General features: G+C 41.0%; 2 protein-coding genes across 5 annotated transcripts in view; both read left to right on the top strand.

Moving 5' to 3' along the window:
- Window positions 1-2,358: 2,358 nt before the first annotated feature.
- Window positions 2,359-23,818, top strand: part of LOC133632280 (zinc finger protein 135-like) — a 73,398-nt gene continuing 51,938 nt past the window's right edge. The window contains exon 1 of the mRNA XM_062024630.1: window positions 2,359-2,695. The gene's annotated coding sequence lies outside the window, so the exon portion shown is untranslated. The remainder of the gene's footprint in view (window positions 2,696-23,818) is intronic.
- On the top strand, window positions 19,889-23,483 carry LOC133632295 (uncharacterized). Of its 4 annotated transcripts, none has more exons than XM_062024650.1 (3): window positions 19,889-20,502; window positions 21,624-22,278; window positions 22,765-23,483. In XM_062024650.1, exons 2-3 carry the CDS (start codon window positions 21,752-21,754, stop codon window positions 22,946-22,948), a joined length of 711 nt encoding a protein of 236 aa, XP_061880634.1. In that variant the 5' UTR covers window positions 19,889-20,502; window positions 21,624-21,751; the 3' UTR covers window positions 22,949-23,483. The 4 variants fall into 3 exon arrangements, 3 of the variants coding, with proteins under 3 accessions (XP_061880634.1, XP_061880635.1, XP_061880633.1); XM_062024651.1 differs by having other exon boundaries at window positions 21,908-22,278; XM_062024649.1 differs by lacking the exon at window positions 19,889-20,502 and having other exon boundaries at window positions 21,345-22,278.

Consider the following 23,818-nt stretch of genomic DNA (forward strand, 5'->3'; position numbering starts at 1 on the left):
ATGGAGCGCTACTGCCTACTGGCGCTGACGAGACGCGGGGCCGCCATCTTGGAGTGGTGATCCGCTCCACTCAGTGCAAGTCATTTGGCAGGAGCAATGAACTGTCAGCACATTTAAATCATCTTACCTCACTGAATACCACTGATTTTCACACGTTTTTTGGTCATACGTGTAGCTATGATAAAGGACACATGTTTTATTATTCATAGTTTGCTTAACAGTAATAGGGTATTCGTATATTCTGGTGCAGCCTAAACAACCTGAAGCTGAACGCCCAGAAAACAGTGGAGATGATCATGGACTTCAGGAAAGTCACAGCCCCACCATCCCCCCTCACCCTGATTGACTCTCCCACCCCCGTCCCCATTGTGGACTCCTTCCGTTTCTTGGGCACCACCATCACCCAGGACCTCAAGTGGGAGCTGACCATCAGCTCACTCATCAAGAAGGCCCAGCAGAGGATGTACTTCCTGCGGCAGCTGAGGAAACTTAAGGTGCCGACCGAGACGCTGGTGCAGTTTTACTCAGCCATCATAGAGTCCATCCTGACCTCCTCCATCACAGTGTGGTTCCCCGGCGCCACAGTCCAGGATAAGAACAGACTGCGGCGCATCGTACGTGCTGCTGAGAAGGTGATTGGCTGCAAGCTCCCATCCCTCCAGGACTTGTTCTCCTCCAGGACCAGGAGGCGTGTGGGTCGGATCACAGCTGACTCTTCTCACCCTGGACACACACTATTCTCCCCTCAGGCAGGAGACTACGCTCCATCCAGACCCACACCTCCCGCCACCTGAACAGTTTTTTCCCCTCGGCCATCAGGCAAATGAACAATAACTCCTAACAGCAGCTCCTTGAATTCCTTGAATTCCTTCTAAGTCTATCTGATAGCTCAGTCACAGCTCTTTTTATTACCAAATATGTGTTATATGTGTTTTATGTCGCACGTTTGTACCAAGAAAAATTCCTAGTTTGTGAACCCGTTCTCAAACAATGGCAATAAAACTATTCTGATTCTGATTATATGCTATAAGTGACCGGACGTCCCAGATCAAAACTGGAAATATAATCCCAGAGAAGGGGGAAAAAACAGTAAGCCATTTTTAAATTGGAGAAACAATATGATGAGGTTATATATACATGCTACATAAACAATGTGTGAATACATTAGATGTCTATATATCTTATAGACTGTATCTCTGTTGCTGCAGCAGCAGAGAGTTTATTCTGTCTTAACACTTTGTATTGATATTTTCTATTACATTCTTCCCTTTAAATGATCATGTTTACAGTGATTGTTATATATGTATTTTTTATGTATGTCGCTTTGGATAAAAGCGTCTGCCAAATACTTCAACATAAACATATATAAACACCTGAAAGTCTTTATATCAGCTAAAACCACCAATCTGTTTCACTGGATTCAGAATAAAACCAAATTCTGTTTTACCCAACAATGTTAGTATTTGAATATTGTTACTTGAAGACTTATTCCTGCTTACAATTATACTGTTAAAGTATTGTCTTATACTTTGCCTAAAATGAGAATGCATCATAATCAGTGGCGGCTGGTGAATTTTGTTTCAGGTGGGGCTGAAAGTTTGTAAACCAAACCCCTGTAAGGGGGTCATCCTCCCCCAGATTTTCACATACAAATATTGAAGATCTTTGCTCCTTCTCAACTCTGTGGTAATATTCTTTTCACAAAATACAACCAATAGTACATTAATGTTTAATATTAGTTGTGAAAAGTAATCCCCCGATTCCTATTCTCAACAGTCCGCTCATTTGAGCAGGAAAACGCTGAACACCATCTTTGTTTTCTACCTGTCAACTGTCAGTTTAGGCTGCTCGTCGGCTCCTCATCACCACTTAAAGATGGCGGCCGAATTTCTTGCGTCACAGCAGCTGATGCTGCGTCTACTTATAAGATGTCTATGGTTATAACGTCATTGTTTTCCAAGCGAGCAGACATTTTCATGGCCTGTCTTCTCTAATCGTCCATGCCAGCTCTCAATCCATTTTTTTTCCAATCCAGCAAGCCTCTATGATGTGATCCATCTTGCCATTTAGTTCAAACATCGCCACAGTCTGTGATCCCATATTGCACTTCACGCACCCTCTTTATTAACCAGTAGAATTGTCCTTTGTTGCCTTTCTTCCTCTCCACCATGTTATTGCTTGTATGCACTTTGTGTGTGCGTTTTGACACACTCAACATCATGCGCCTCGGCTCTGTAGTCACCGCCTCACAGCAGCATTCAGGTGAAAGAACGGTACCGGTACTTTTCAAAGGTGGTATAGTACCGATTTCAATTGATTAGTACCACAATACTTTATTAGTAGCAGTATACTGTACAACCCTACTACACACACATACAGTACATAGAAGAAAGTGTGTTTTTGTTGTTTGTGTCTTGCAGACGTCCAGCAGCTGATCGGTAATCCAGAAGAAGTTTCCCCTCAGTTAGGGGGGAGCTCCACTTTGAAGCAGGAGACTCCACAACCACCCTGCATTAAAAAGGAAGAGGAGGAACTCTGCATCACTCAGGAGGGAGAGTGTCTTCTAGGACGAGAGGAAGCTGATTACACCAAGTTTCCACTGAGTATTCTCTCTGTGAAGACTGAAGATGATGAAGAGAAACCACAAGTAGACAACCTCTTAGCTCCACTATCAGATAGTGAGGCTGAAGACGAGGTTGAAGAACCTTTGAGCAGCGATAAAGACTGTGAAGGTGATATGAGGACTCACACTGACAACAAACACTCTGAATGCTCTACAAAGAAGAGAGGTAAAACATGTTTGAGCTGCTCAGTTTGTGGTCAAAGTTTTACTACAAAGACCAATTTGACTCTACACATGAGAAAACACACCGGTGAAAAACCTTTTAATTGTTCAGTGTGTGGCAAAAGCTTTTCTCAAAATAGCATTTTGACTCGACACACGAGAACACACACAGGAGAAAAACCATTTAATTGTTCAGTTTGTGGCAACAGCTTTTCTCATCATAGCTCTTTGACTCAACACACGAGAACACACACAGGTGAAAAAACATTTAATTCTTCAATTCGTGGCAAAAGTTGTTCTGTTAAGAGAATATTGACAACACACTGGACAAAGAGCATTTAATTGTTCAGTTTGTGGTCAAAGCTTTCATCAAATCAGCTCTTTGTGGCGACACATGAGAACACACGCTGGAGAAAAACCATTTAGTTGTTCAGTGTGCTGTAAAAGGTTCCCACATAATGCAGACGCAGTAAAACACACAAGAACACACAAGGGAAAATAACCAATTAGCTGTTTAGTTTGTGGTATGTTGCTCATATGTGGTGACATCCACCCTACCCAGGACCTCCTCACTGCTTCTTTCACAAATATCTGAGGTATTCATACAAACTTGGATTATTTGGAGCATAATCTTATCCACTCATGACCCCATGTCTTCTCTGTATCTGAAACCTTCCTGAACAGTAAGATAGATGATGCTTCAAGTGCTTGGTTGCTCCTTCTTCAGTCCAGGGACCTGGGGCCTCATGTGTCAAGTTTGTGCACGCTCAAAAACCTGCACTACACCCTTTTTCACTGCAAAGTTGAGATGTATCAAAACTGACGTTGACGCATAAGTGATGCTGGGTAACTGTTTGCATAACAAACTGCCAACTTTTACTCTTTGACTTTGTCATAGTCATATTTTTAAGTTATCATGCCATGATTTTACCCGTCCCGCCCACGTGGAAATAGATTTTCCTCCATGCGGCCCCTGAGCTAAAATGAGTTTGACACCCCTGCTGTAATGTGACTCATGTGAGCAGGTTACTGTATAAACACATTTTGTTATAAGTTATAAAAATGTGTTCAGTTCTCAGAGACACATCAATGTCAGTGTAGCTGCTGACAGAAGCAACATGTATATTTGGTGTATAATGTCATAGTTAGGGATGATGTTTGATAAGAAATTATCGAGTTCGAGCCTATTATCGAATCCTCTTATCGAACCGATTCCTTATCGATTCTCTTATCGAGTCCAGATAGGTTGTTGTATATGGAAAACACACAATACTTGGTTTAACAAATCACTTCACATTCTCTACTGCTCGCTACTATAGTATTACCATATCTGAGTTATTGTGCAGAAATGTGGGGAAATAACTACAAATTTGCGCTACATTCGTTAACCGTGTTACAAAAAAGATCAATTAGACTGATACATAATGTTGGATCTAGAGAACATACAAACACTTTATTTATTGAGTCAAAAATATTAAAGTTCGATGACTTGGTAAAATTGCAAACAGCTAAAATGATGTGGAATTAAATGATGGAATGGATTAAGTAAAGAAGTTAAACATTGTACTGATATGATCCACTTTAAGAGGTTGTTCTAATGAATAGTGCTTACAAAGTACAAAGAAGAAGAATTATGAGAAATACTTTCAACCTTATTGAAAATAAGATATTCTTCATCTCAGTATATTAATAATGACTGAATTAATTAATTACATATTACAAAACTGTTGTATATACTAATTCACAGATATTTTATTATAAAAAGGTCAGTAAAGGATGTATATATTGGTATGAAGTGGGAAAAGGGGAGGATTAAATAAGCTTTACTTCTTCCTACTCCTGTAAAGTGAAATGATATGAAACTGTGATGTATTATGATGTGGTTGGATCATGTTTTGTCTAGTTATGTTCTGTTAGTTTTGGACTGCCTTAGTTGTTTTGTGCACTTCGGGGGTTTGTTTTAGTCACCATGGTTACTTATGATTTTCACCAGCCTTGTACGCGCACCTGTTGCTCATCAGAGACTCTATTTAAGCCTGCCTTTTCCGCTCACTCGTCGTGGCTTCATTGTTTGCATTTGCAACAGTTACGTTGACATTCTGGTTTTCGAGCTCATGATTCCTGTGCTAAGTTACCTTAGCTTCTAGTATTCCTGTGCTAAGTAAGTTTTTGCTTTAGCTTCTCGTGCGAACGGCACGCTTTCCTTTTGTTTCGTTCCTGTCTGTTGTAATGTGTATGATTTATGAGAAATAAATCATCTCCTACCTGCACGCTTTTGTCCGGAGCCGTCAGTTTTGCGTCCCGGGAACTACCCACAGCAAGCTGCACCCCACCCTGACAAATGACTGAGCTACGTGACGTCATTTCTTGTGATGTCACACGGGGCATTACTTGTCGGGACGGGAGTCGTTCCCAGGGATTCGAATAAAGAACCAACTCTTTTTCTTTACTATAGTGGTCTCGATAACGGGTACCGGTTCTCAAAAAGGGATTCGAGTCCGAGGACTTGGTTCTTTTCTTATCGAACAACCGGGAAAACCAGTTTCGAGCATCATCCCTAGTCATAGTTGGTGAGAATAAATAAATACAATGCATAAAGATAAGTTCATATTGTACACATAATGTGATTAAAAAGGTATTTCCTTGGGTTGATTCATGCAAGGGGATCCAGTTTGGTGGCTGCAGGATTAGGTCTCTGCTTTTTGCAGATGATGTGGTCCTGATGGCTTCATCTGGCCAGGATCTTCAGCTCTCACTGGATGGGTTCGCAGCCGAGTGTGAAGCGACTGGGAGGAGAATCAGCACCTCCAAGTCCGAGTCCATGGTTCTCACCCGGAAAAGGGTGGAATGCCATCTCCGGGTTGGGGAGGAGACCCTGCCCCAAGTGGAGGAGTTCAAGTACCTAGGAGTCTTGTTCACGAGTGAGGGAAGAGTGGATGGTGAGATCGACAACCGGATCGGTGCGGCGTCTTCAGTAATGTGGACGCTGTATCGATCCGTTGTGGTGAAGAAGGAGCTGAGCCGGAAGGCAAAGCTCTCAATTTACCGGTCGATCTACGTTCCCATCCTCACCTATGGTCATGAGCTTTGGGTTATGACCGAAAGGACAAGATCACGGGTACAAGCGGCCCAAATGAGTTTCCTCTGCCGGGTGGCCCTTAGAGATAGGGTGAGAAGCTCTGTCATCCGGGAGGAGCTCAAAGTAAAGCCGCTGCTCCTCCACATGGAGAGGAGCCAGATGAGGTGGTTCGGGCATCTGATCAAGATGCCACCTGAACGCCTCCCCAGGGAGGTGTTTAGGGCACGTCCAACCGGTAGGAGGCCACGGGGAAGACCCAGGACACGTTGGAAAGACTATGTCTCCCGGCTGGCCTGAGAACGCCTCGGGATCCCCCGGGAAGAGCTGGGCGAAGTGGCTGGGGAGAGGAAAGTCTGGGCTTCCCTGCTTAGGCTGCTGCCCCCGCGACCCGACCCCGGATAAGCGGAAGAAGATGGATGGATGGATGGAATAATTCATGCAAGTTTATGTTAGCTTTATTTTTGTTACAAACCCATGTCAATTGAGTGGGGAATATATGTTTTGTTTCCGGTTTGGTCACGTTGTTGGGGGGACAATTAATATGTGAGGGAATTAAGGAAGCAGCATGAGACGACAAGTGTTTGATGTGGAAGACGTTAATGGAGTCTCGGATTGAAAATAAACTTTATTCCCTTGGAGTTTATGAGGCCAACGAGGTATGATTACTTCTGATATGTTTGTGAAATCTATGTGTTTTCTTTTTTGGATGGCAGACTAATTGTAAGTTCTGGTTGCTTATTTTATTACTTCTGACGGCATTATATTTGGCATCGTTGGTAACGTGAAGAAGACGTGGCTGAAATAAATGTCTGTGAGAAAAACGAACGACTTGAGCCTTGATTAAGACCTCGGAGGGAGTAACACTGATAATGGGCCACAATTTACAGGTCAGCGATTTGGTGAGTTTTCAGAAAAAAGTATGGGTGTCAACTAAGGCTGTCAATGTTAAGACATGTGATTATTAAACAGAATATATCATAAATGAATGATGATTAATCACAGTGTTGGTTTTGACCGGCGCAGGAAGGCAGTGCGCATTGCACAGGCAGCGATGACGTCACACACCAGTGGTAGAGGGATGTGCTCTGCGCCCACTTTCGCTTCAAAACAAACCTCGATGGAACTTCAGATAAAAGTGAGGTTATTAGTCAGTAATGCAGCGACAAACTTTGTTATCATCATCAAAATAGAATCAAAGAATCAGGACGCACTTTGTCCTGTATGTTTATTAAGTAAGTGGCCAACAGAGCCCATCATTTTGTTTTCATGTTCCCGGGTGTGTGTAAAAGAAAAAGGTCAATGGTGACGTCACACGGCAGGTTTGACACAGCAGTTTGGCTACAGTCGCCAACACGCACCGAGCAGGCATCTTGTCAGTGCAGCAGATAACTAAAGTCAGTGTACAAAAGTGAAAATAGAAGTGTTCTGCTGTCTATGCTTGCAATAAGAGCAATATTTATGTGAGCGTGTTTGTTTCCTCACTGAGTGCAGTTGGTCCGAGGTCGAGTACAAGTCATCGTTCAATGAGGATATTACTGATAAAAGTCAAGAGGAAAAAACGTCAAAAGGGTGAAATGCTATAATGTTGAAAATGTATACTGGGGTAGTGTGAGTTTCACACTTTCACAACACTTACTTTGTCAAACAACTTGCCGTTTGCTTCAACCCACTAAAAGACAGAATACAACATTGTCGATTTTTGTTTCATTTCTATCTCCAAAGTATTTTGATATCAAAACATGTTTTCGCAATAAGGAGCACTTCAATTATGAGCCAGAAATGTAAGAAACGATGAAAAGGGCCGCTATAGTTATTTAAAAGGTATTTTATTTTTTAAAGTGCAGTTGTCGATCGGAAGTTGCACACTTCTGGCGCATGCGCAAACACACGGAACAGTGGGAAAGCGGAAAGTCCAAGATGGCGGACTAGGCGGCGTGGCTTTCCGGAGAAGTTTCACATTTACGATCTTATACATTCAAAAATAGCATCAAATACCTCAACTATTCACCTTTTCTTAAGCCCACCAAACGGACTTCGAGTGTGGAGCGACGGCGTGTTATCTGAAGTGAAGATTGAAGACGTGATAGAAGATGGACGACTACTGCTATGCTAAGATGGCGACGTCCGCTAAAAGAGAACATGAAAGAGAATCAGCGCCACCAACGGAGAACAATCTGAAAAGCGAAGATGAAGGTGAGTGTGTTGCGTTCCCTCATTTGAAAGCTATTTGAATTCCAAGCCCTAAAAATAGAAATTAGCCGACTTTGTTGAACAATGTAAACAAAGAACCTGTTGTCATTTTTACCTCGATCAAAAATGGCGGAAATGTTTGTCAGAAGTTACCGCAGTAGTATCCTGCACCGGAAAAACTGCCTTAATTTAAATAAGAAGTGATATTAATCGAGATTGGATGGTATATACTTTGTATTTTTTGTTTAGCACTTAGCAATAGTGCTAATTGCTTGATCTGCTTATCACTCAGCTTCTAAAACTTGTAGCTCATCCTCCTTATATTCAGGCTCAAAAATATAAGGTTCTGGATCATAATTTGTCCCAAAGTCTCGTGAAGTCTGCCTTTATTAGTAATAGTTGGTGGTGGTGTTGAAGGAAATAGCAAACGTGATGCGTCTGTGAAAATAATGTGCCGCCATTTGCTTAGCATGATAAAAAATTTATGAAAATACGTAAATATTACATGTTATTATGAATGTGTCTGTTTTTACTGTACATATATACTTACAGCGTGTATATAAAAAGTTGCTGAATGAGTTTTTTTTATAGGCGAAATAGAATGCATCCCCATTACCTGCGTTGTTAGCTGACTTTTGATAGCGTTTATTTAGGAGTTAGAATCAGTGATGGGCAGTAGTGCACAACAAGTAGTGACACTATGTAGCTTAACTACAGTTCCCAGTAGCGTGGCGTTACCCTCTCTCCTTTTTGAACCCGTAGTGATACCGAACAACCCTACTACACACACATACAGTACATAGAAGAAAGTGTGTTTTTGTTGTTTGTGTCTTGCAGACGTCCAGCAGCTGATCGGTAATCCAGAAGAAGTTTCCCCTCAGTTAGGGGGGAGCTCCACTTTGAAGCAGGAGACTCCACAACCACCCTGCATTAAAAAGGAAGAGGGGGAACTCTGCATCACTCAGGAGGGAGAGTGTCTTCTAGGACGAGAGGAAGCTGATTACACCAAGTTTCCACTGAGTATCCTCTCTGTGAAGACTGAAGATGATGAAGAGAAACCACAAGACGAAGACGAGGTTGAAGAACCTTTGAGCAGCGATAAAGACTGTGAAGGTAAAAATGTTCGAGCTGCTCAGTTTGTGGCAAAAGCTTTTCTCAAAAAAGCTCTTTGACTTGACACGTAAGAACACACACAGATGAAAAACACATCACAAATTTCTCAAAGGGCTGCACAAGCCACAACGACATCCTCGGCTCAGATCCCACATCAGGGCAAGGAAAAACTCAACCCAATGAATGGGAACAACGAGAAACCTTTGCGGCCGGTGCAATGGACGTAAAGTGGATCTAGTTAATAGTGTGAGAGTCCAGTCCATAGTGGATCTAGTTAATAGTGTGAGAGTCCAGTCCATAGTGGATCTAGTTAATAGTGTGAGAGTCCAGTCCATAGTAGCGCAGAGACGTCCCCAACTGATGCACAGATGAGTGGTCCACCCCAGGTCCTTGGAACAGCTAGTGCCTCATCTGGGGTCACCTAATAACCTCTCCACGCAGGAGAGGGGGGCAGAGCAGAAAAGAGAGGGCAGATCAACTGGTCTAAAAGGGGGGTCTATTTAAAAGCGAGCGTTTACAAATTTTAAGTTTTAAGATGGGACTTAAATGTTTCTACTGAGGTAGCATCTCTAACTGTTACTGGGACGGGATTCCAGAGTACTGGAGCGCAAATAGAAACTGCTCTATAGCCCGCAGACTGTTTTTGGGCTCTGAGAATCACTAATAAGCCGGAGTTCTTACAACGCAGATTTCTTGCCGGGACATATGGTACAATACAATCAGCAAGATAGGATGGAGCTAGACCGTGTAGTATTTTATACGTAAGTAGTAAAACCTTAAAGTCGCATCTTAAGTGCACAGGAAGCCAGTGCAGGTGAGCCAGTATAGGTATATATATATATGTATATAAAGGTATATACAGTATAGGTATATAAATATGTATATATGTACTGTATATAAAGGTATATACAGTATAGGTATATAAATATGTATATATGTACTGTATATAAAGGTATATACAGTATAGGAATATATATGTATATAAAGGTAAATACAGTATAGGTGTAATATGATCAAACTTTCTTGTTCTTGTCAAAAGTCTAGCAGCCGCATTTTGTACCAACTGTAGTCTTTCAATGTTAGACATAAGGAGGCCCGGAAATAACACATTATAGTAATGGAGACGAGACGTAACGAACGCATGAATAATGATCTCAGCGTCGCTGGTGGACAAAATGGGACAAATTTTAGCGATATTACTGAGGTGAAAGAAGGCCGTTTTAGTCACACACTTGATGTGTGACTCAAACGAGAGAGTTGGGTCGAAGATAAAATTGAGATTCTTTACTGAGTCGCTTTGTGTAATTGTTTGGTTGTCAAATGTTAACTTAAAAAAAGCATTTGATACAGTCAATCATGACATTTTAATTTCAAAACTAACTAAATTCAATTTATCCAAACAGTCATTGTCCTGGTTTGAGTCATATCTAAAGGGCCGTGAACAATGTGTCACCATTAATAATGTGAGATCTTCCTTCCGCAAAATAGAAACAGGGATACCTCAGGGTAGTGTCTTGGGACCGATACTATTCAGTTTATACATCAATGACCTACCAGATGTATGCACAGATATAGATTTACAGATGTATGCGGATGACACAGTGGTTTATACATCAGGTAAGACCTGTACTCTCGTTGCTGAGAAGTTAAATGCTAAATTAGACAAAATAGCATCTTGGCTGGCATCATCCTGTTTAACCCTAAACACTAAAAAGACTAACTCTGTCTGCTTCTCCATAAAAAAGCTACCTCAAACAAACCTGAATATAAAAATTAATGAGGAGCTCATTGAACAAGTACCTGAAGTCAAATATTTGGGCAAAATCATAGACTATCAACTGAATTTTAAAAGTCACATTAAGAAAATGTGTAAAACCCTGAAGGCAAACCTAGGCTGTTTTAAGATTATAGGACACTGCTTAACTCTTAGCTGTGCTTTTACTTTTATGAATGCAATGATTCTTTCACACATATCTTATGGCTTAACCACATGGTCCCAGGCACACCAGTCATCAATCAAGACCATTGAGTGTCTTTATAACCACACCTTGAAAGTTCTAGACAAGAAGAGTATACGATATCATCATTGCCAAATTTTAACCAAATACAATATTTTAAGTTTTACCAATTGTATTTTGTTACACACAGTCAAACTGGTTTTTAAAGGCCTACTGAAACCCACTGCTACCGACCACGCAGTCTGATAGTTTATATATCAATGATGAAATCTTAACATTGCAACACATGCCAATACGGCTGGGTTAACTTATAAAGTGACATTTTAAATTTGCCGCTAAACTTCCGGTTCAAAACGCCTCTGAGGATGACGTATGCGCGTGACGTAGCCCGGGGAACAGAGGTATGCCTTCCCCATTGAATACAATACAAAAAAGCTCTGTTTTCATTTCATAATTCCACAGTATTCTGGACATCTGCCGGCGCGTCTTTGTTTACATTCCCGAAAGATGCAGTCAAGATGGAAGAACTCGGATAACAGAGACTCTAACCAGGAGGACTTTTGACCTCGATACACAGACGCATGTAGAGAACTGGGACAACACAGACTCTTACCAGGATTACTTTGATTTGGATGACAAAGACGCAGATGTGCTACCGTGAGTATGCAGCTTTGGCTTCTAAACATTTGATCGCTTGACCGTATGTGCGCAACTTTTTTTTGCGTATGTACGTAACTTTTTTTAAATATATAAGCTTTATGAACCATGGGTTAGGTGAACGGTCTTTTGGGCTGAGTGATTGTGTGTGTTGATCAGGTGTTTGAATTGTATTGGCGTGTTCTATGGAGCTAGGAGCTAGCATAGGAGCTAGGAGCTAGCATAACAAACACGCAGGTGTTTTTATGCAGGATTAATTTGTGGCATATTAAATATAAGCCTGGTTGTGTTGTGGCTAATAGAGTATATATATGTCTTGTGTTTATTTACTGTTGTAGTCATTCCCAGCTGAATATCAGGTCACCCCCGGCTCTCACAGCATCTTCCCTATCTGAATAGCTTCAACTCCCCACTAGTCCTTCACTTGCACTTTACTCATCCACAAATCTTTCATCCTCGCTCAAATTAATGGGGAAATCGTCGCTTTCTCGGTCCGAATCTCTCTCACTTCATGCGGCCATCATTTTAAACAATAGGGAACTTTGCGTATATGTTCAATTGACTACGTCACGCTACTTCCGGTAGGGGCAAGCCTTTTTTTATCAGATACCAAAAGTTGCGATCTTTATCGTCGTTGTTCTATACTAAATCCTTTCAGCAAAAATATGGCAATATCGCGAAATGATCAAGTATGACACATAGAATAGATCTGCTATCCCCGTTTAAATAAAAAAAAATCATTTCAGTAGGCCTTTAAATGCTTGCATAACTCTGCTCCCCAATTGCTCTGCAAGGCAATTACAAGACTGCAAAGTGGTAGCAGATCTACCACCCGAGCAGTGTCAAAAGGCAACTGTTGCGTTCCATTCCATAGAACATCGTTTGCCCAGACTGCCTTTTCAATAAAAGGACCACAACAATGGAACTCTTTACCGGACACTTTGAAAAGTATACCTGCACTTGTCACTTTCAAAAAACAAACAAAATTATGGCTAGTTGAGCAACAATCGTGTTCCCATGTTTAGTTTTTACTAATTTTTACTAATTGATTTTTATCTAGTCTGCACTTTGTCTGTGTTATTATTATTATTATTGGCTTTTATCTAGTTTGCACTTTGTCTGTATTAGTACTATTATCATTATTATCGACTCATTCTATTTTTTATTTTCCTATTTTAATGATGTTGGATCCGTGTTGTTGTTGTTGTTGTTGGGGACAAGTGTTGTAAATTAGCTTTGGCTACAAACACTATGATGCATACATTGGATTACTGTTTCAGATGTCTATGTTTTTGTATCTGTCCCTATTTCAAATAAATCTCTATAATAAAAAAAATTAAATAAATGTCGGTGTTTAGCAGGACCGATAATCAGCATTTCAGTTTTCTTAGCGTTGAGTTGCAAGAAGTTAGTGGACATCCATTGTTTAATTTCATTAAGACACGCCTCCACAATCTGGCGTGTTGGTCAGCTTTAGAGGCATGTAGAGTCGGGTGTCATCAGCATAACAGTGGAAGCTAACACTGTATTTGCGTATGATGTCACCTAGCGGCAGCATGTGGATGCTGAAGGGTGCAGGGCCAAGAACCGAACCCTGTGGAACTCCACACGGTACCTTAACATACTCCGAGGTCACATTGTTACAATAATAAAGTAAAGTACCAATGACTGTCACACACACTAGGTGTCTCGAAATTATTCTCTGCATTTGACCCATCAACCTTAATCACCCCCTGGGAGGTGAGGGGAGCAGCGGGCAGCAGCTGTGGCCGCGCCCGAGAATAATTTTTGGTGATTTAAGCCCCAATTCCAACCCTTGATGCTGAGTGCCAAGCAGAGAGGTAATGGGTCACATTTTTATAGCCTTTGGTATGACTTTGCCAGGGTTTGAACTCACAACCTACCGATCTCAGGGTGGACACTCTAACCACTAGGCCACTGAGTAGGTTTGGGAAATGCACTGCATCCTGTCAGTAAGATAGGAGTTAAACCAAGACAAGGCTAAGTCTGACATACCAATACGTGTTTTGATACGCTCTAATAGAATGTTATGATCGACGGTATCGAAAGCAGCGCTAAGATCAAGAGGCAGCAAAACATGGATGACGCATCAGCATCGATAGTTAGCAAGAGATCATTAGTCATTTTTTGCGAGGGCTGTGATTTGCCCTGAAACCGGACTGAAAGGGTTCACAGAGATTGTTAGACGCCAAGTGTTCATTTAGCTGCTGTGCAAATATTTTTTTCGAGGATTTTCGAGATAAAGGGAAGGTGGGACACCGGCCGGGAGTTTACCATGAGGTCAGGATCGAGGTTGGGTCTTTTGAGCAGAGGATGAATAACCGCTTTTTTGAATGCTAGGGGAACAGTGCTAGAGGAAAGTGATAAGTTTATAATATTTAGCACTGATGACCCTAATATTACAAACAGCTCCTTGATAAGTTTCTCAGGAAGTGGGTCAAGTAAACATGTTGTTTGTTTTATCCCATTTACACGCCGCAGTAGTTCCTCTAATGTTATTTCATCATAAAGAAAGATACCATTTTGGAGGGCAGAATCGGTCGTACATACATTTGTATCTGTGTTAATAGAACCCAGTTGCAGCTGGGGCGCGATGTCTTTAATCTCCTTTCTAATGAGTTCGATTTTCTTATTAAAGTAATTCATAAAGTCGTCTGCCGAGTGGGTAGAGCTACTGGCAGGAGTCCTTTGTTGGGTTAGCAATTATACTATACTGAACACATATTTAGTATCATTTTTATTGAGGCGGATGAGATTGGAGCAGTAATTAGCTTTAGCTATGGTAAGCATGTGTTTATAAGTTAGTAAACTATCACTCCATGCTTGATGGAAAACCTCAAGTTTAGTCGCACGTCATTTGCGTTCCAGCTTTCTACATGATAGTTTAAGACCTCTAGTTTCTTCTGTAAACCAGGGGGTACGCCTTTTAGGGGCCTTTTTTAGCTTTAGCGGTGCTATACTATCAATGGTGTCGTGCAGGGCATCGTTAAAGTTGTTAGTGAGGTTATCGATAGAGCCCACATAATTTGGGAATAGCGCCATTACCGAAGGCGGTAGGCAAACAAGAGTTATAGTTGTGACAGCACTAATTTTGCACCTGCTAAAGCAGTAGTTAGTAGCTTGTTGACAATGAGTCAGAACTTCGAATTGTATAAGATAATGATCAGACATTTCTTTAGTGTACGAGAGTATCATAACTTGGGAGGTGGTGACACCCCGGACAAGGACTCCATCTATTGTATTACCGTTGTGATGCGTGGGTTGATTTATTATTTGTGTAAGACCAAAGCTATCAATTATAGTCTGGAGCGCCACACACGGAGGGTCTGATGGGGTATTCAAATGGATATTAAAATCCCCCATTATAATTATATTATCTGCGTGCGTCACTAGATCAGCGACAAACTCTAAAAATTCACTGATAAAGTGCGTATATGGCCCAGGAGGGCGGTAGATAACAGCTAGGTAGAGAGGTAGCGGCGTGACAGACCCCATAGTAAGCACCTAAAATGATTTATATGTATTACTTAGGTTAGGGGTAAGGTTAAGGTTTTCATTGTATATTAGTGCGACCCCTCCACCCCTTTTAAGGGGACGGGCAATACAAGCATTCGCATAGTTAGGAGGAGATGCCTCGTTAAGAGGGAAAAATTCATATAACCGGGTTATAAGGCGCTCTGTCGAGTTTTGAGGGAAAAAAAGGTTTTCAAGTGTGCCTTATAGTCCGGACAATACGGTAATAACGTTTTGGGAAACAATGATCTGATGTTTAAAAAGCCCATATTATAGGTAGTGGGCTGTTTTGAGAATTTTTTGTTAATGTTATCCATAGTAGTGATATTAATAATGTTATGTTTGTTTTGTGTAGTGCGCCTTAAATAATTTGAATAGTATATTATTGATTTGATGGGGATTTTCAGATTGTTTGCTTGGTGCTGCGATAGACTGAACGCGTCATTATTTGCCACCTCAGTAGAATGCATGTTCACATCTGGTACAGTCACTACAGAAAAAACATTGCAAGTTGTGTATAAATCTACAAGAAATGATATGTGTGCAGGAATTTTCCAGCCTGGCGCTTGTTAGTTCTAGCTTAACTGACTCCTTACTCGGTGTAACAGACACTGTATCCGAGCTTGCTCTAGTGTAGTTAGTCAAGTGTGACTTAACCAGTAATCTATGTTTCTAGATAGAGTGATGGCGCCTTCCCGGTTAGGGTGAAGGCCGCCCCTCATCAGCAAGCCCGGTTTCCCCCAGAAAGACGGCCAATTATCAATGAACGTTCTCTACAAAATCTAGCCAGCCACTTGTTAAGCGAGACTAATCTGCTATACCTCTCATCATTGCCTCTCGCAGGCAGGAGGCCAGAGACAAGTACTAGATACCTGGACATCTTTCTAGCTAGATTACAAGTCCTAGCTATGTTCCTCTTTGTAATCTCTGACTGGCTAATCCTAGTGTCATTGGAGCCAACATGTACAACTATGTTCGCGTAGCTATAGTGGTGCAATTGGCCTGTGGTACAAGTTTACTAGGCCTGCTGCGAGTTGGCTCCCTAAGATTAGCTTCAATGTCAGGTGCTCTGACCCTGGGAATACACTTAATTATGGCTGGTTTGCTAAGCTGTTTGTTTCAAGTGATGGAGACCCCTATGACTAAGGGTGCCCGGTAGCCTGGGGTGTAGGACTAGCTAAAGGGCTGAATCTATTATGCGTCTCAACCGGTTCACCTTTGCTTGTAGGCCTCTTAGGGCTGCTACAAACTAGGCTAGTCAGCTCACTACAGCTAATGCTAGTGTCCGCCGCCTCTAAAGTTACGAAATTACTCTGCTCTAGTTGGCGGACAAGGTCCTCTAGTAGGGCCAACCTATCCATGAGAACGGTGCACGAAAAGCAGGGAGACATACTCACCTTGTTTCTTTCACCGAGTCACAGCGGCATTCTGATGAAAGAACGGTACCGGTACTTTTCAAAGGTAGTACAGTACAGATTTAAATTGATTAGTACCACGATACTTTATTAGTAGCAGTATACTGTACAACCCTACTACACACACATACAGCACATAGAAGAAAGTGTGTTTTTGTTGTTTGTGTCTTGCAGACGTCCAGCAGCTGATCGGTAATCCAGAAGAAGTTTCCCCTCAGTTAGGGGGGAGCTCCACTTTGAAGCAGGAGACTCCACAACCACCCTGCATTAAAAAGGAAGAGGAGGAACTCTGCATCACTCAGGAGGGAGAGTGTCTTCTAGGACGAGAAGAAGCTGATTACACCAAGTTTCCACTGAGTATTATCTTTGTGAAGACTGAAGATGATGAAGAGAAACCACAAGTAGACAACATCTTAGCTCCACTATCAGATAGTGAGGCTGAAGATGAGGTTGAAGAACCTTTGAGCAGCAATAAAGACTGTGAAGGTGATATGAGGACTCACACTGACAACAAACACTCTGAATGCTCTACAAAGAAGAGAGGTAAAACATGTTTGAGCTGCTCAGTTTGTGCTGAAAGTTTTACTAAAAAGAGCCGTTTGACTCAACACATGAGAACACACACAGGTGAAAAACCATTCAGTTGTTCAGTTTGTGGCAAAAGCTTTTCTCGAAATTATGGTTTGACTGAACACATGAGAACACACACAGGTGAAAAAACATTTAGTTGTTCAGTTTGTGGTGTAAGCTTTTCTCGAAATAGCAATTTGACTAAGCACATGAGAACACACACAGGTGAAAAACCATTTAATTGTTCAGTTTGTGACAAAAGCTTTTCTCAAAATAGCTATTTGACTAAACACATGAGAACACACACAGGTGAAAAACCCTTTAATTGTTCAGTTTGTGGCAACAGCTTTTCTCAAAATAGCAAGTTGGCTCAACACATGAGAACACACACAGGTGAAAAAACATTTAATTGTTCAGTTTGTGGCAAACGTTTTTCTGTTAAGTGCAATTTGACTGAACACATGAGAACACACACAGGTGAAAAACCCTTTACTTGTTCAATTTGTGGCAAAGGCTTTTCTGTTAAGTACAATTTGACTCAACACATGACAACACACTGGACTAAGACCATTTAATTGTTCAGTTTGTGGTAAAAGCTTTCCTCATAACGGCTCTTTGTAGCGACACATGAGAACACACGCTGGAGAAAAACCATTTAGTTGTTCAGTGTGCTGTAAAAGGTTCACACATAATACAGACGCAGTAAAACACATAAGAACACACAAGGGAAAATAACCAATTAGCTGTTTAGTTTGGGGTATGTTGCTCATATGTGGTGACATCCACCCTACCCAGGACCTCCTCACTGCTTCTTTCACAAATATCTGAGGTATTCGTACAAACTTGGATTATTTGGAGCATAATATCCACTCATGATTCCATGTTTTCTCTGTATCTGAAACCTTCCTGAACAGTAAGAAAGATGATGCTTCAAGTGCTTGGTTACTCCTTCTTCAGTCCAGGGACCTGGGGCCTCATGTGTCAAGTTTGCCCACGCTCAAAAACCTGCACTACACCCTTTTTCACTGCAAAGTTGAGATGTATCAAAAGTGACGTTGACGCATAAGTGATGCTGGGTAACTGTTTGCATAACAAACTGCCAACTTTTACTCTTTGACTTTGTCATGTTGTATTTTTAAGTTATCATGCCATGATTTTACCCGTCCCACCCACGTGGAAATAGATGTTCCTCCATGCGGCCCCTGAGCTAAAATGAGTTTGACACCCCTGCTGTAATCTGACTTATGTGAGCAGGTTACTGTATAAACACACCTATCGCTAGATAGAAATGAGCAGTTTCACCAACATTTTTATGTGAAACCATATTACTAACTTGCTGGTGTTTAACAGGATTCATGGAAGTTTATTGTCATAGCAGCACACGATACACATGAGATGGCACACAATTTAGTAGCACGTGAACAATAGGATTGGTCCTGGTGGAGTCCCGCCTCCACAGACAGATCAGGAGGAATAGAAATGTATCAATAAACAATTAACCTTTTATTGAACTTCTTGCCATTCACCAGTTATTCATTTTCTGATATGTTAGCTGTGCACGGAGCAGCATTTCGTTGAAGTTGTAGCCTAATAGATGAAATATTTATATTTACTATATTTACTATTTGTATATATATTTATATGTTATATATTTACTTTATAGAGTGAATTGACCATTTTCTCTCTCTGCCTATTGACAATATTGTTAGTTTAAAGATACAAGGCAATGCATATTGAAGCCTATATTGCTGTAGTAGGGCCTATAGTGATAGTGTTAGTTTCCTATTTTATCCTACAGCAAGAACAGAAGGGATTTTGTAAATGAGATAAACGGGTCCAAAATGGACCCGGGCCAGATGAGCCAGGGTTTTTATGAGTCAGTTGCTGGTCTGTGGCGCACCCACCGCGGAGGTTAGGTTTTGATCATGGATGCGGAGCGGATCCAGCTCGGAGCCACGGTGGGTCCGCGACCCGCCTCCGTGGCGGATCCGTTCCTGAGAGCAAGTGGACGCCGATACGGGTCCGTTCCGGAAAGCGCGATACCTCCGCGGTGGATCCGCCGTGGAGTCTTTTTGCTGTGTGGGACAGTTTGAAGTAGGAACGGTTTGAATCGGATGAAAAATGTGGAAGGTAGAGCGCTCCAAAAGCTGAAGAAAAAGAATAATAAGAACTTTGGAGTATTCATACAGAAAGTTGAATAATAAACCATATTTTGAGACCAATAACTAATAATCCGTTTCGTTGCCCACAAAACAGACATAAATTATTGTCTTTAGACACAAAGTATATGTGTTTTTTTTTAGCATTTTATATTTTACAAAATAAAAATATAAAATAACCTTTGCATGATTTGATTTTTCAGTATGCGGTCCTTGGTGGAAAAAGTTTGGACACCCCCGTTGTAGTGCAAATAGAATGACGAAATAATTACAGCACACCAAATAAAATAATATTTTATTTACAAAGGTATGTAACATAGGCACTCGGTTGTTTTAAAAAAATGTATTAAAATGCTTATATTTTGAAAAATACTGCCGTAAAGTAGGAAGCGGAATGTGCTGATTTTGGCGCATGCGCAAACGGACGGACTACTTTGGCGGGCAACAAGATGGCGGACTGGGCGACTGCGGCGTCCGAAAGACGTTTCTACGATCCACCCGCCATATATATTCTCAACGATTCGTCTTTTTGAAGACCACGGAACGCAGGTTGAGTTTGCAGCGGTGGAGTGTTACCTGAAGTGAAGATTGAAGACGTGATAGAAGATGGACGACTACTGCTATGCTAAGATGGCGACGTCCGCTAAAAGAGAACATGAAAGAGAATCAGCGCCACCAACTTCCAGCAAATCACCAACGGAGATAAAGACGAAAGATGGAGATAAAGTTGAGCGAGTTAAAGTTTCCAACAACGTAATTTTGGAGACTATCGTAAGCCCTGAAAAGAGCGTTGATGAGAAATTAGCCGAATATGTTGAAGAATGTAAAGAAAGAGCCGCCATGATTGTTAGCTTGAAGAAGGCAGTGGAGTTCACATCAGAGGAGATGAAAGAATGCAAAAGTCAAATGAAGAAAGTGGAAGAGCAGAACAAGCGCTTGTGTAAAGAAAATAATGATGTGAAAGAAGAGATGTTGGGGAAGAGTAAGAGATGTGAAGAGAAGACTGGACCACATGTCTACATCAACGCGCAGAGGATTGGAGGTAAGAAAGAACAAGCAAATAAAAAATGCATGTTTGAAAAGTGTAACTGAGAGCAAGTTACAAACATCTGAGCCCCTTTAACCCTTGTGTAATGTTCATATTGGTGTTACTCAGCCAGCGTCTGTGGGTCTGATGGACCCGTTGCATTTTGTGGCTTTTAATGCCTCACAATCAAACAAAATACTGAACAGATGTTTACCTTATCCCAATAAACATCTGTTCAGTATTTTAACATAAAAGTGTTTGATTGTGAGACTAAGGCTGCAGCTAACGATTATTTTTCTATCGATTAATCTATATCAGTATAGATTATTTTTTTCGATTAATCTATAGATTATTTTTCCTTTCACCGATTATTTTTTTTATTTAAAATGAAGATGAAAAAATAAATGTAGGCCAGTTTTTTTCAAAAGCCATGGCTTTTATTTACAAAAAAAAAAAAAGTATGGCCAGTCAGTCAACATTGACAACAACGTGACAAAATATTCTGTAACAATGTAAACATTTAAAACTTTTAACATTTAACAAAATTAAAAGTACCTTATTTGATTTTAATGTGCAAATATAAAAGTAAACATCCAGTGCAAATCTTAATATTCTGCAATAGTATAAGCATTTCAAAAGTAGAAGTATTGCTTATTTTGCTTTAAAATGTGCAAAAATAAAGATAAACATCCAATACAAAAAAGTGCAAAACGAAATATTCTGTAACAACAGTGTAAACATTTCAACAAAAGTGAAAGTGTTGCTTATTTGCTAAAATGTGCATATAATAAATTATAATAATTGGATAAACATCCAATACAAAAAAGTGCTAATCTAAATATTCTGGAGCACTGTAAACATTAAAGGGAAACTTCGGTTTTTTTCAACCTGGGCCCTGTTTTCATAATTTTTTCTGTATATGTGAGTGCTGGATAAAACATTTTTTGAGGTCGCGCCAGTATTGAGCAGGGCAGGCAGCCTCCAGCCCAGCTAACGCTCGTACACAGGGCAACTGGCTCTCGTCAAAATTCGGCCTATAAACATGCATTTTTTTCACACTGACAGGCTCAGATAGTTACAATGAGTGTCCGACAACATACTAGAAAGGAGAAATTAACGTATGTCTCTACCTTTAGCTGGAGATCGCTGTTTGTTGTGAGCTGTGTCCAAATCTCACCACGCTACAAATCTCGTTCCGAAATCTCGCGATAACTCGCGACAAAACACCGGTGGAAAAACAGTTACCTGACTGAGGTGAAGAGAGATGACTGAAGTGATTTTCTGTTGGATTACCGAAGACTGTTATTTTAGTTTTATAGAAAAGTTTGTTTGTTTGTCTGTCATGGCTGAATTTTTGCCTGATGTGGACGACGTGGATGAAATTGCATTTGATTTTGATGGCCGGCCGTATCTATTTGAGCCGGAGTACACAGATGAAGAGCTTCAAGAAATTGAAGAACGGACGAGGAGAGACGGAGTTGGGCAACAGGCAGAGGGCACGGAACCAGCTGCTGCAAGGCTGCGAAACACTGGAAACTGGTGGTGTTCCTGTGGGTGCTGTGTACCTTTGCCTACAGAGGAGGAATGCCTCTGTTGCAGGGAATGGGACCTTTTGCAGCCAGCTGTGTTTGGGGATTACCCAGTGGACGGTACACAACGCTGTGTAACGTCATCAGAGGATTTCCCCTCCTTGATCAACAGGGCAGTGCTAGAGACCTTCTTCCATGTTCCCAAAATCAACTGGAAGAGGCGGCCAAGACCACAGGGAGAAAACGGCCAGCTGTCTATTGAGTGAGTATACGTGACATATTTAGCTTTGTGTAATTTATTTACTGAGAAAGGTCTCTGGTATGAGTAATTACTGTTACAGTATGTATTTAGTCATTACAACTGTTACAGTATGTATTTAGTCTTCATAACTGTATGTATTTAGTCTTCATAACTGTATGTATTTAGTCTTCATAACTGTATGTATTTAGTCTTCATAACTGTTACAGTATGTATTTAGTCTTCATAACTGTATGTATTTAGTCTTCATAACTGTTACAGTATGTATTTAGTCTTCATAACTATGTATTTAGTCTTCATAACTGTTACAGTATGTATTTAGTCTTCATAACTGTATGTATTTAGTCTTCATAACTGTATGTATTTAGTCTTCAGAACTGTATGTATTTAGTCTTCAGAACTGTATGTATTTAGTCTTCATAACTGTTACAGTATGTATTTAGTCATCATACTTTTCACAAATAAACTTGATTCTTTCCTCTTCTCCAGCCAATGCAGACTAGTGGCTTACCGTGTGGTGCTGGAGTGGGCGCTCAGAGGAGAGCGTCTAGGTCGTGGCAATAGGAGAGTGTTGCCTAGATGTATAGTTATGGCTATAAGAAGCAAGTACCCCTCTCCCACCGGCACTTACACTGGCTTCAACGAGGCAGAGGACATCTTCAATATACTGTAAATATTTCTGTACACGTACATATCACTGTAAGATTCAATCTTTTACAATAAAGTAATAACAATAGCACAGCTGTGTTTCTATCTCTTTATTTTAAACCACAAACCAACACCCCCACAACCACACCCCCACACACACCAATAATGTTCTATACATTATTTTTTGTCAGCTTTAGTATGGTTTGAACCGTGAACTGTGCCGTGCAAGTAAGTCTGCCTTTTCAGGCCTCGGAACAGGAGCTATGTTGTGCAGTAATCTTCGGCGTGGTTTGCGACAGGGCAAAGGCTCTGTATAAACAACAGTGTGGTCATCCCTTCTCTTCAGGACTCTCTCCATGAGGTTGGTACGGAAGGTTTGCTTGGTCCGTTCATAGATGGGCTTTGCAACCCACTGTGCGCTTTGTTTAGAGAAGGAAAACCTGTACCGGCATTCTCCTAAGGCAAAAAGAAAAAAACATAAATTGTAGTGTACCATGTCATTGTTGCATATTCATTTTTCAGGTAGTTTTAGGTGAATGTTTTTTATACCAGAAAATACAGTTACACACAATACTAGTTTAGTTCTAACCCCTCCAAATGCCACTATGTTCCTCAGAAAATATTGACTGCACAAAATATTTTCCTAGGCAGTGAGCAATAACAACATAGACTACACATAAACAATCCACAGACATTCCCAGTAATATATCACATCTTTACCTTCTGTTGTTGTTTCCTGTGGTCTGCCAATGTTGGCATTATGATCCAAGATTGCCAGCTGAGCAAGATGAGAGATTAGGACCTCTTGATTGAGATGGATCTTCGTCTGCTCTGTGTTGCGTTTTGACAGGAGTGGATTGTGGGACTGCAGCAAATTCTGTTGCTTGTGGAGAAT

Source organism: Entelurus aequoreus, linkage group LG17 (genome assembly GCF_033978785.1).
Source record: "Entelurus aequoreus isolate RoL-2023_Sb linkage group LG17, RoL_Eaeq_v1.1, whole genome shotgun sequence".
In the NCBI taxonomy this organism is placed as follows: Eukaryota; Metazoa; Chordata; class Actinopteri; order Syngnathiformes; family Syngnathidae; genus Entelurus; species Entelurus aequoreus.

What these genes read in the sequence shown, in the direction of transcription:
- LOC133632295 (XM_062024650.1), top strand. Translation starts at nt 21,752, where the DNA reads ATGACTGAAGTGATTTTCTGTTGGATTACCGAAGACTGTTATTTTAGT. An exon ending in AACGGCCAGCTGTCTATTGA is followed by an intron (nt 22,279 to 22,764) that starts GTGAGTATACGT and finishes CCTCTTCTCCAG; the next exon opens with CCAATGCAGACTAGTGGCTT.